We start from the raw sequence: 13,775 nt of genomic DNA on the forward strand, positions 1-13,775 counted from the left end.
ATTGTCAAGGTGGTGCTCCCATGCCAGCGTGTTTTCTGTGATGGTGAAATGTTTCAATATTTATGTACAGATTCATTATGTGATGATCCATGAGTGACAAACTCTGAAAATTCTCGTAATTTCTCAGCTGACAGTAGGTGACCGGCTACAGAATTTTTGTTTTTGTGCACTTCGTATTTCCTGGATCATTGATATAACTGTGGGTTGGATTATGAGTTCCAAACGGTATAGTCATAGAATATAAACTGTCATTATCACTCCATCTTTCTTCCTTTAAACCTTCATGAAGTTGACAAAATAATATCGGATATTCCCTGGAGTACCAGCACGGATGTCAACATGGCGCTTCGCATTCAGTTGCTGACGGATACCAATATTTGTGATTAATTACATAGTCTTACTATAAATATTGTCCCAGACGTTTAAGTAAATTGACACAAAATGGTTAGAGATATTTTAATATCCTAATAACAAGTGTTACATAGATGCATTATGAACCATAACCACAAATAATTAATCAAAATGGCCTCCATTTGCACGCACACACTCATCAATGGCATTACGCAACACACCAACTGGAAATTCTGCAACTGCCTTCCGAAGAGACTGCTTTAAGCTTTCAATATTGGAATGTCTTTTCTTGCAAGCCATCTCCTGAAGCTTGGACAACAATTTGTAGCTCAAAGGGTTTAAATCTGGACCTGCAGACGACCAATCTGAAGTGGAAATGAAATCGGGAACATTTGCCTCCAACCACTGCTAGGTTGCCCGTGCCTTGTGCGCTGGGGCTGAGTCCTTCTGGAAGCTCCAGTTCCGTCCATGGAAAAGGATGTTGTTGAGATTCTTGACCAGTCCCTCAAGCACTGTCTCCTGGTACTACACTTTAGCAGAAGTTTTGACTCCCTTTTCACAGAAATGGAGCTCCGTTGTGCCCTCGAAGCTCACACCCCACCACACCATAACTGATGAGGGATGATGACCCCTCTGGATCCTTGGAGCCTTTTCACCAGCTTCTCTAAAGGAATGGGCATATACCCTGTCGTTTTGGGCATTGAAAGTCTCCTCAACACCGAAAATCTTTTCATCCATAAACAGGATTTGACGATGACCATCAGCCGCGTAACGCTTAAGTAAGCACTTTGATTTTAGGCGCCTCTGGCGCTTCAGTTCATTTGTCAGGAGATGTCCTTTGTGTCGTTTGTAAGCATGGAGTCCCAGGTCAATGCTTAACGTGCGAGACATAGACATTTTTGGTATCTCTAACTCATGAGCCATCACTGACTGTCTCCTTACCGGATTTCGTCGCACACAAGCCGCCACTTTGATGAGTTCTGGCGTTCGTACTGTGCGTGATCTTCCTTGCTGCGGGCGATCTCTCATAGTTCCAACCTCAAATGAATTTATAGTGCAGTAAACAAATTTCTTACTAATTTTCAGCTTCTGGAGGGTTTTGAAAATCTCCCCCTGGTGATTGCCCTACCTTGTGTAACACTATCACGGCCACAGGATTCTCATACTCCCCCATTCCATCTTGAAAACTTCAAACTGACAACTGTACACTTCTGCAGCTCAACCAACGACGACTCACGCCTCACGATACCGGTTTTGTAGCCGCTCCCTCGTTCGGTCGAAAGTACAGCCACCCTCAAAAGTTGGGGCATTATTTATGGTAAGACTGGGTATATGCAGACCGGTTATCGTAGGTACCGATTGACAGTGACTTGGATATTTCTTACGATTAACAGCTAACACTGAACGGGGAGTAATCGTAAAGAGAAATCCTTGCATACTTGAATGCAATAAGTACACGAAAGGCACAAACAGGGCGTTCCTACTACACTCTGCTTAGAAAGACTATTAAGCTATGAATGATACTGATTTGAAAGGTATTACACCGTACAGATTACTATGCAACTTAGTGAGTACATGTTCCAAGTTTGAGGGCAGCAGTAGTGGAGGCTTGAACTATCCGGTCTACATGGGGTATCAGCCTCTGCTTGGGGTCCATCCTCAATGTGTTAATGAGGATTCACTCTATTGTATATTTGAAGAATGTTATGAATTTGGTATAAAATTGAAATTTATGTTGTACTTAAAATTTAAAATACATTAAGAATATACAATATATAAAGGCATCCTTGGGAATTAGAATTTAGAATGTATAATATACCAAACAAGAACAATTCTACTAAACATTACCAAAAAAAATTAAGATTATAAATAAGTTTATATATCCTTATAACCTGGAACTCCAATGAGAGAGCTTTCTTTGCTTGGTTGGCATTATAATAATTGGTAATAAACCCTTTATTCGATCTATTAATTCTTCTTTTCAATAAAAAGAAATTAAGTACTCTAAACCCCTTTTTTATTTTTCTCCAAATTCTGCCCCAGCAATCACCCACCATTCCACATCCCTCAGCTTCACACTACACTATACCTCCCATCTACAACTCAGCTCTTTTTTTTTTTTTTCCGTTCAGCTTTCTCCTTGATCCATATTGGAAACAAATTAACATCTCAACACTTTCCCATCAAGAGCATTCTGTTCACACTTGTTTCAGCTGAACTGAATTCTAGAAGATTCTTCAAGTGCTATTATTGGCAATCGGTGAAGCCCAAACCTCAATTGAGAATAATGGAAGTCTAAAGCACATTATAATGTAAGCATCTGACACATTGTTTCATTTACAAAGCTTGAAAGCAGTGAAAAGAAATGTCGTATGTATTTATGAGAGCAAGGCATTGGAGACTGATATTGCAGCCCAGCCTCTCGTCTCTCCCCTCGACCCGCTTCACGTGGCTTGCTGACATGTCCAATAGGTGCTGGGACCGGGCTGATAGCTGTGCTAGGCTTCGTTCCGCCAAATCGCCACTGCTAACTATCAACCATTCTTTACTTTACTGAATTTCAACAACACACGCTTGCTTCATAAATTTTATCTATAATTCATGTCTTGCCTTAACTTTTATTGATTTTGACTGATGATGGTCTCTAGCAAGACTGAAATAATTTCATCAAATATAATTATGTAACTTTAAGGTTACAATAACTAGTATTGAATAGGTGGAAACCTTTACCTTTTGTTTTACTAATATTATATTGCTCTTCAATACAGAATAATATGAAATTTATTACCTATGAAATCTAATAACGCCAAGCCAAACAACAATTGACCACAAGTAGTTTTTAATTCTCTAATCTAATAAAAAAAAAAGCACATTACATACAAAAGTGCCCATCTTGATGGTGAAATCTCTTCTTTTCTTAATCTTCCATTAATAATTTGGTCTCCGGTAAACTCTTCATATTCAGTTTCTGCATATCACCACGCAAGTTAGGCCTACATCGCCTTTTAAAGGTTATGTTGAACTCGAGAATATGGTTTGGAATGGAAGTATCTATTCTCAAAAGTTCTCGAATGCTTTATATTCAATTCTGCTTGTCACTAATTAAATCAAATTGGAAAGAGAAAAATTAGCATCAAAACGTCTGAAATTATGGTTATTCATGACTTTGAGCTCACCTGGAAACCGTGCTCGTTGTTGCACAAGTCAGTACGAGTTGGAAATGACACAAATTATTTAAAAGTAACATACGCAAATAAAATGACTGTGGTTTTCATGACATTTTAACAGGAAAATGTAAAATTCCCAGTCTTATATTAGGACCGAAACAGTAATAGGCAATTCCAAGACCTCCCATGGTACAGTGGCGGTCACAATAATAGAGCCACCTGGTAAAAGGTTTGGAATAAAGTGCAAATATATTACTATTGTCGCGGCCACGAAATTAGGCGGGTCAGAGAAATTACGCTGTTGCCAAGGTTATGTAGCAACTGGCGAAGAAATGTCTAACCGAACACATCATTTCGGAGCGCGAGGCAAGTTGTTCTCTCTCAAGCTCCTGATGTTACTTCATATAATGTTTCGAAACAAATTATACTACAAGCTTCAGAAAAGACTGCTGATTCCAGGAGTATAACTATTTTCCATATAAACAAACCACTTTAAATAATTATGAAAAATAAAATCTTGAACGAGTAAGTTTAAATCCGTAGAATCATGTATTGAAAATTTCATTAATCGGCCAAGTTTTTATTTCTTCAGCCAATAAAATTTTGTCTGCGAGAAAAATGTAAAAAAATCGCCTTTCTTATATTTTTTATCTGAAACATATATCCGTGAGTCCTGTAATTTTCCTGGAAAATGGTCCGAAAAGCGATCATGTAAATGACGCAAGCTGAGGCAGTTCGGGGCGCGTGCACCAGCACAGGCTGCAGGACCCCGTAAATACTTTTGGATTACATATTAATCCGTATCTGTTTTATTACATTATAACTTTAAATATTTGAATACTGTATATTGTACCGAGTAATATAGAAAAAGAACTACCTTAAAGAATAGGTTTACATTAATTTACAATGAAGTAAGAATCTTTTTCTGGCTTCAAGGCAGCCTTAGTCACTGTCATCACTCATCTCTGTCGATTCCTCTTTTACACTGATGATTAGGGCTCGGATGTTTAAGACCTAAAAATAGCTCAAATAAGCTAGCAAATATGACCTAAAAAGTGATTAAATATGACCTCAAAAATGACTAAATAGACCTCAAAAGTGGATAAATATGACGTAAAAATGACAATATGACTGGAAAATGATAATTCAAAACATGGACATTTTTTAATAAATTATAAATCGAAAGGGCAATGCCTTTGATACATATTTGTTAACTTAATTATTTATTCTTACTTTCATATTAGACTAATTTTCTGAATATAGATGTTTAGCAGTTATTCAGTCTATTGTCCTTGGATCACTTATCGAACATTTGTGAATACATAGCTATAAAGTACCGGTACTAAGATTATCAGATCACACAACATTTTAAAAGTCTAAACATGTTTGCATCCTGTAGTGGTGGTTTGAAATACGAGAAAACTAGAAATCAATCTATGTTTTAAATATTTTGGAACGTTGAAGCCCAGATTTCATTAATATTATTAAATAAAGTTTAAATTGAGTACCACGAAAGGAATTAAGTAAGACTTCTTTCAGTATATTATGGTAAGGCGGCAGGGCTTATAGTGCAAACTAACATACGTTTTTCATTCTTCTCCGCGGGTGGAACTGAAGCGTATGAAAAGATTCATCTTCAAATCATTAGACGCGAAAAATCTCCGATTATCACTTAACACATTCTTGTAAGAAGAGAAGCTCCTTTCTATGTCACGAGTTTATTGGTGCAAATTTAAATCATGTAAAAGGAGCAGTCCTTGTATTTATACCTCGATGTTGGGGCACTAGAACATTCAGGGTTCGGCTGGAGCTCGAACTTTCCTGTCATATCTTCCAGAAATCGCATGGAGAAACTAGATGAAGGGAAGAATAGAGAAAGGGCCGTGGCATGTCCTCGGGCGGGCTGAGAAGTTCCCCAAGCTGGCTCAGTCATCCCTTTTCAGGTAATACTGAAGGGGCTGCGACAAGGCTGACGGTCGCTTTAGCACGTAACAATATGTTGCAATATCTATAGCCTTCATTCTATACAAACGGTATTTTACTTGTATTAACTGCAGATGTGATGCCGAGAAGCAGTATTGTGAACACTAGTTCGCATTCGATAAGTTGAAGATGAATTTGCACAGCTGCGTCTGTCGACAGACTGCCGAAATATGACAGAAATATGACGTTTCTACGAAAATGGGTCAAAATATGACCTTATGACAAAAAATAGCCGAAATATGCATTTACATGACAAATAAAAATCACTTAATTGTGATGATTTTCACCTGAATTGCACCAAAATCCAATCAGGCAAGAAAATAGAGACAAAGAAGAAATCTGACTTTTCCTAAACATCCGAGCCCTACTGATGATGAATGGCTCCGTTCTTTCGTCCCTTACTATTTCCTTGGCCCAATCGTCTTTGAACATTTTCCGCGCGATTGAAGCACTTTTCCCAATCTGCAGCAGTCACACGATCGATGGCTTCTGACGTGAGTTTTTCTACGCCCTTTATTTTGAATGTCTTGTTTCTCTCTGCCACTTCTCTCTTGACTTGAGCCCATATCAATTCACATTCACTATCCATCTTTAACTGCACTTACGATGTGAGCTCAACAGCTGCTTGACAGGGAATGACTCGGGTAAGATGGCCTGGAGCGTATAGGCTTCAATTTGACAGCACTGCACGATCAGCTTTGCCAATCCGTGCCCGGGGGTAAGCGACTATTGACCACCTGTCGCTTCGCCGTTCCCATATCTGACGACAGCACAGTTTTCCTCACCCGCCTAATTTGGTGGCCGCGACAATAGACCTGTTAGTACTATGATGGAAACAAAATTTTATGTTGTACAGGAACCGTTACAACAGAGTCACATTGTACCACAGTCAGTTATATAGATAACACAACTCAAACTAATCACTAATATTCAAAAGAATACCAGACCACAGGGTCAAAAAAATAGAGCCAATTGACACAAATATTTTGTACTTGATCTCAGTCGTACGAAATGTACAGGAACAGTCGTTTTTGCATAGGAGTGCATTAGTACTTCGTGGGGTAACCCTTATTTTTGAGGATTGCCCTGCACCTCTTACCCATAGAGTCTACTAATTGCCTGCATTCGTCGCTGCTGATCGCATACCGGGCTCTCTGGATTTCTTCCCAAAGTTTATCTAAAGATATAGCTTTTGAGTGGTCACTTCTCTTGTCTACGATCTCTCATAAGTTCTCAATGGGTGATGCGTCAGGGGATCGAGGTGGCCACTCTAATACTTCGATATGGTGATCTTGGAAAAACTGCCTTATGATCCTTGCAGTATGCTTTGGATCGTTATCGTGCTGAAATTTCCATTTCAGCGCCATTTCCTCTTCAGTATAAGGCAGCATCACATTTGCCAAGATGTCTTTGTACATTTCTGCGTTCATTATGCCATTGATACGGTGTATTGGACCAATGCTGTACCATGAAAAACATCCCCATACCGTAACACTTCCGCCACCGTATTTCACAGTTTTTAAAGTGTACTTGGGATTAAATTCCTGGTTTGGTGGGCGGCACACATAGACTTTTCCGTCTGAGGCAAACCTATTATACTTGGATTCATCGGACCAAAGGATGTTCCTCCACCAAATATTAGGTTTTTGTTCATTTCTCCGGGCGAAGGCCAACCTTTTCCGAACATTAGCTTTTGAAACGTGGCTTCTGTCTCACAATGCACCCATTCAGTTTTGCGGATGTCAGTCGTCTTTGAATCGTTGAGGTTGATGGTTGACCATCATTTTTGTCGCTAAACAAAATGGCTTTCAGTCGTGGTGTTGACAAAAATGGGTCTTTCTTTACTACCCTAGTGATGAGTCTGTCTACGCGAGGAGTAGTTACACGAGGTTGCCCCCTCTTCTCCATTTGCGGCTTTGTTTGTTTTGCCAGTCTAATGGTGTTCTGGACTCGTTTTCGCAAAACGTGTAAATCTTTGGCTATTTGATTCATGGACATCCCACTTTTGAACATCCGGAACATTACTATACACTCATCATCACTTGTATGCTTGCTCTGCCTATCTAGAAGAATGTAAACAAAACCAAACGTCAGTTTACATACAAAATAATATTGAGTGGAGGTTTGTTGACAAATAATATCACTAGCCCCCAAAACAAGTGCAAAACATCAATTTGAACGGGACTTCTGTAAAACGGCTCTATTATTTTGACCCATAAGATTCTTACCTTTATGCCTCTTTTCGCACGTCTAGCTCAAACGCTTCCTTTCGCATGACTACAGATAGCAGCATTGTCTTCCCTGATGTTGTCTAAAAGGGACTGACAACGCGGCACTCGTGGAGATTTTGCAAACTAATAGATATCCTGGTTCTTAATCCCGTCTATAGAGGTGGCTCTATTATTGTGACCGCCGCTGTATATAAGGTGCAACATCTGTCTGCTATGGTCTCGATAACACAATCGTATACAATAATACTAAAATACTAGATTTGTGTTAAGAAGGAGCAGTTTTGATTCCTGTCTGAAAGCCCAGTGACTATATAGTGCCCTGAGGGAAGTGCCGAACGCCTGTTCGGCGATACAATAAAAAAAAATATATATATATAAACATCTAACCTTGGACATAATGTGGATGTTTTACAAGTATGAACATTTGAGTAAACTTGTTCCATCTTCAAGTAGAGCTGTCGAAATGCGCTCTGTCTCCTTCCAGTTGTTGTGGCCACTCTTTCCTTTATGATTTCCGAGGATTCTCTAAATAGTACCACCCGAATGTGATGCTAAGATGGTCCCTTATGCAAGTTAACTGCCGATTGCTTTTCCAGTACAGTACAGTACTTGCTTGCCAAGATTCATAAGTATGCCGTAGCCATCCTTTTGTGAGATGCACTTTCTTGAAAAATGCTTGATCGATGATTTAGTGTTGATGGGACTGAAATTTCTGGACGGTTGATCCAGGAAATCGTTCCTTTGAGGAAAAGAATAACGCAGGATTTTTGCAACGTGATTTAATTAGGATGCTGACAGGACCACGTAATATGAACGCATTATCAGGGAAAATGTAGTTCCCGGGAATGGATAATCAAGGTTTCACTGTACGTATTCCCAAGAATGCAGGTGCTAGTTAGTGCAGAAACTACCACGCACTTAGTTAAGTATCTCACACTTGCAAGATTTTAACACACATTATTTACAGAAGAGTGGAAAGACAAGTTGAAGCTGAGTTGGGAGATCAGTTTGACTTTGAGAAAAATGTAGGAACACGTGAAGCAGTCCTGACTGTACGTCTGATCATAGAGGATCGAATTCAGAAAGACAAGCCCATGTATATGGTGTTCTAGATCTAGAAAAGGCATTCAATAATGTTGATGGGACCATCTATTTGAGATTCTGAAGGTAATCGGGATCAGATACCAAGAAAGAAGAATTATCTACAATCATTACAAGAAATTAGTCTGAAATGATAAGAATCGAGGGTGTTGAAAAAGAACCAGTAATTAAGAAAAGTGTGGGCCAAGGCTGCAGTTAGTCCCTCTTCTTTTCATTGTTTATATAGGGGAGGTTCAAAGAATAATTTAGAAAGGGAATCTCAATCCAAGGAGAGGAAATCAAAACTCTCAGATTTTACTTGTTTCATTCCTGTAAGTTTTGGCTGCTTTTGTTAGCAAGTCACTGATTTCTTCCCAGCTGACGATCTTCTATTTTGAGAGGTATCCTTGATAGATTTGTTTTGTTTGAGCATTTGTATATTGATCCCTGGCTTCTTTTAAGCTCTTTTTAGAGGTTTGTTTAGCTATGATGTTACTGTAATCCTGCTAGGATTTTTACATTTCCTTGGGAGATTTTGGTTGTCCTCATTTTTCAAGTGTTTCCCAGAATTCTTTTGCTTTCTCTTTGTTTTTCTTGTTCTGGTTTATGGGGGCATGAACGTTGATGATCGTATAGATTTTGTTTCCAGATTTAAATTATAGGATTGAGATTTTCTCTGATTGTGAGCTTAAGTTTGTAATTGCGGCTGTTGTAGTTTTTTTGACCACAGAGGTTGTTCTAGAGATCCATAGTCTTCTTTTGGAGATCTTATCATGGGGTTTGCTCTTTTATATTAACACACGAGAGGTCGCGTCCGCGGCAGTTTGCCACACCTTTAAAATATTTGTTATAATTTTGTTGCTAGCCGCTGTAGGGCTTAGGGCGCTCGTTTCATCCCTCCCCTCCATCTCTTTCTCTCGCCTGACGTTGATTATCTCGCTTGTTAAAAAATAGTCTTACTCCATTGTGTTGCATCCAGATATCTTGTTTCTTGCAATGCCAGAATATATGCTCTTTTCCAAAAATTTTTGTTAATTCTTGTAGCTGTCCTGTCTGAAGGAGTATGTTGATATTTATTGTTCCAAACTGATGTTTTTGCTTATGTCTTATTCTTGGCAATGGCATTTCACGAAGCTCTGACTCTTCCTTACATGACGTTCCAGGCTCTTCAGAATCCAGTGGCCTGGTTCCAGCACTCTTGGTGGTGAGAAATTTTCATTTCCAGTTATCCCCCGGAGTAGTTTTCACCAAAGACATTTACATCGTGCCCATTGTTGAAGTTGTTGGGAAGAGAGGAAATGCTACGTTTGAAATTATAACTATAACTGTAAGCTCCAGAGCCCTTTTCTCTCCGGGTAGGTCCCTAAGCCATGGAGAATCCAGACTGATCAGCCCCAGTTGGGGAATGCTGCCTCTTCTGTCATTTCCACTGTACTGATGATCTTCATTTCCACCTTCACTGCCTCTGAGGTCTTTGCAGTCACTCTAACAAGAGGCCCTCACATGGAGCCAGATGAACCAAGGATTTTACCTCCTTTCTCAGCCAGGCGTGGGACTGGCTATGACATGTTTCTGTAAAAAATAAATTATCCTAATTTATTTAAAGATATTTTTACTGCTTTACACCTCCTTGTCGTGTTCTCTTTACCAGTTTTTAAAACAACTTTTAAGTATCATTTCCACTAATATTAAAGCATCTTATTCAGCATTTTTTGAGGTCCCTATAGACGACTTTTATACCATTTGGCTGGTGGTCGCCCGTGGCCGCTCTGTATATAATGTTGGTGTCCATCCTGTGATAGTAATGGCTCAAGCGATGCTGATATTATTACCAACTGAAAAAATTTTTAAAAATATAATTTTGCTTTTACATCACACTGACACAGATAGGTCTTATGACGATGATGGATTAGCGAAGGACTAGGAGTGGGAAGGAGGCAACTGTGATCTTAATTATTGTAGAGCCTGGTGGAAAACAGTGGAAAACCACCTTTATGGCTGCTGACAGTGGGGTTTGAGCTCCCTAATAATTTCATTCTTGCTATCGATTGCACTGCTCACCGGCAGAGTTAATCAACACCAAGTGCATGAGGTATACTAGGGGAAATATATGGATCGGAAAGTTCAATACGTCATGAGATTAAATTTGAACAAAGGATAAAAGTTCCAGAGTGTACTATAAAGGTGATTGCTTCATCGGATGCATAATCATTTCTAAATATAGTTAACCAAATTTAATATTCAAAAGTATTCACATAAATTAATTTACAACAATTCCTGTTGTTCAAATATAATTTATAATAGTCAACCGGGTTAAACGTACTTAACTAAATCTTCAGTTCTTCAAAACTTCCATTAAAGAATTACTCTTGAGATTTTATCAGATGGGTGGTCCATTAGGAGCACTTGGTTGGGTCAGCTATTAATTTGATCTACTCTTTTGTTAGAGATTTCTTCTGGTAGAACTTGCTCTCTGTGCTAAATATTAAATTATAGAAGTTTTTGCTTCCCGTAACATTTTTCTTCCTTTATTGCTAACTTCTGTATTTCCTTCCACTTGTTGAGATGAAGACTGTCTCATAATACTCTTCTGTACTTACAGATGATAAAAATGTCACGTTGACAATCGACATTGAGGACATTGTGAAGGTGTTAATCCATTTTGGTCGTGGGATGCCTGTTGTTTTCCTGTATACTTCAGCCCCTGCTGCTGCAAAAATAAGAAATTTATTAAAAATGGAATCTAAACTTGGTCCATATTTTGATCCTTCAAGTGGAGGTAAGTTTAATATACTTTTCTTCTCCAAAAATTCAAGTGTCTTACAGTTAATAGAATGGATATGCACCACTGCTGAAAGATGTAGATGCCTATCCATCCACCTTCTGGATTTTAATTTTTTCTTCATTATAGTAGGTAAGTGATTTCTTGAATTTTTTAGTATCCATAACTGGGCTACCACAAGTCAAATAAGCACCATGCTGGTCACTCATATGAAGGGATATGTAAATACTTGATACGCTTTTTCAGACTTGTGTGCATTTTACGTTGTGTATGTATGGGTACAGTGAACAATATAGGCCATCTACCTTTTAAAGATAAGATGAGGGTATTGAAAGGCATGAAGAAGGCTAGAGAACAAGTGCAAAAGCTTTTTCACTGGGGCTTATTCAATAATAATTACAGTGTATTAAAAGGTGTGAGGAACATCGGACAACAAATATGAAAAATTTTCCCTGGGGCCCATAATATCAATGTATTATTGCAGATCACTAGGGACCTGAAATATTAGCATCTATTTGTTTCAAAATTAGCATCTATTTTTTCCAAAATTAGCATCTATTTTTTCCAAAATTAGCATCTCTTTACAAAGTTAAAATAATCACATGGTATTATTAATTTTAACGATTCCAAGTTTATGAAGTGCAATTGTTGTCCTTGGTTCACACACAATACAAATTCATTGTTCAAACAAAAGCGTTGTTAGTACTTCGGCATTACTTTTTCAAATTGCATCATCTGCCTGTAACCATTGTGTTGTAATGAGACAACATGCGCTCGCTGTCTACATTGTTCGTTGGCTTCCACAACAACTCAAGACAGCACTTAGCAAAATATGCTGAAGTCTGTTTGAACTACAGTTAATGCAAGCATGACATCACATTTTTCACTTTCTTTCATCTGGGTTTGAATTGCATATTTCAGAGAACAGTAACCAGACTAGACATGGTTTTGTGAGAGATCTGTTACTCCAAACAATTTCTCAAGCTCATATAATTTAACAGTGTTATTCAAAATTATATTTTTTCGATACAACGCTTGAGAAATTGACACACAATGCTTATGGTTGGGGCCTGGAGCTTTCAGCATGGCTAGGTTGCACTGTGAAGACTGAGCAGCTTTGACAATTGTGTCTCTACATGCAGTCTGCTGTAGAGGAGTGAACTTAATCAAAGCATCATTAGTTGCCACAGAAAAAATCCCCTCACAAATGAAGGTAAAACTGGCGTCAAGGTTATGCAGTTTGGAATAAAGGAGATGAGAGGTAGGATACAGAGACCCTTCAAGTTCAGTAAGTAGGTCAACCATTCCAGCTGCATGATCTGTGACAAAAACCATGTGGGAGTGAAGCCTATTCACTTCTCAAGTACTCAGATCAGTCAGGTACTTAATACCACTCTTGTTGATGTCTTCCATGTCAGACATCTTGAAAAATGTAGCATCAGTAAAGTAAGCACTCAGAAGACAGCCTGAAACCAGCTATTCCATCAGGTTATGACAGGTGCAGGAAAAAGCTTTGCTTCCTTTGAAGCACCATAAGGCTTGGTTTCTCAGAACTGACGCATGCGAGGTGCGAGGCCGACGTTGCGTACTTTCATCGCAATGACGCTGCGAGGATCGTGGTTTCCCATGCTGCGAAGCGGATCAGTTTCCGAGCACATGTCTTGTTCATTGGATCTCGCAGCCTGTGCGCTACTGTTGGAAGAGGATGTGGATGATTAGGAAATTATCCTGCGTTGTTTTGGCGGAGAAGGCAGCAATGTTTTTAAAAATAGGAAAACCGAGGGGGCTACAATATTCTTGTAAACCGCCATTTGATTGACAGCGAAAGGAAATTCAGAAGTAATTTTCGGGTCTCAAGGGAACTTTTTCAAAGGACTTTTTTAAGTGTTATCAATGAAGATTTATTACGAAGACACCAAGTAATAACAGGTATCAAAAAACCGTCTCACCTGAGGAGAAACTTCTGTGCCACCCTAAGATGAGTGTAATCATTTAGAAAATCTTAAGGTAATTATTCCTCAAATAAAAGTAATTTGTCGTCTTCTAAAGTACGAGTATATTTTAATTTCAACAGATTCTTGATGCCAAGTATTTCCTGAGGTACAGGTAGTAATTTACTGGGACAGTTCAGTTGACGCTTTATCTTGAACTGACGATGGACCAGGTGACGATTCGGTGATA

General features: G+C 38.8%; 1 protein-coding gene across 2 annotated transcripts in view; it reads left to right on the forward strand.

The window, feature by feature from the left end:
- Positions 1-13,775, forward strand: part of LOC136856885 (uncharacterized) — a 518,885-nt gene that overhangs the window by 388,973 nt on the left and 116,137 nt on the right. For both annotated transcript variants that reach the window (XM_067135106.2, XM_067135104.2), the window contains one exon: positions 11,415-11,591. In XM_067135106.2, coding sequence (XP_066991207.2) covers positions 11,415-11,591 — 177 coding nt within the window. The remainder of the gene's footprint in view (positions 1-11,414; positions 11,592-13,775) is intronic.

Source organism: Anabrus simplex, chromosome 1, assembly GCF_040414725.1.
Source record: "Anabrus simplex isolate iqAnaSimp1 chromosome 1, ASM4041472v1, whole genome shotgun sequence".
Lineage (NCBI taxonomy): Eukaryota > Metazoa > Arthropoda > Insecta > Orthoptera > Tettigoniidae > Anabrus > Anabrus simplex.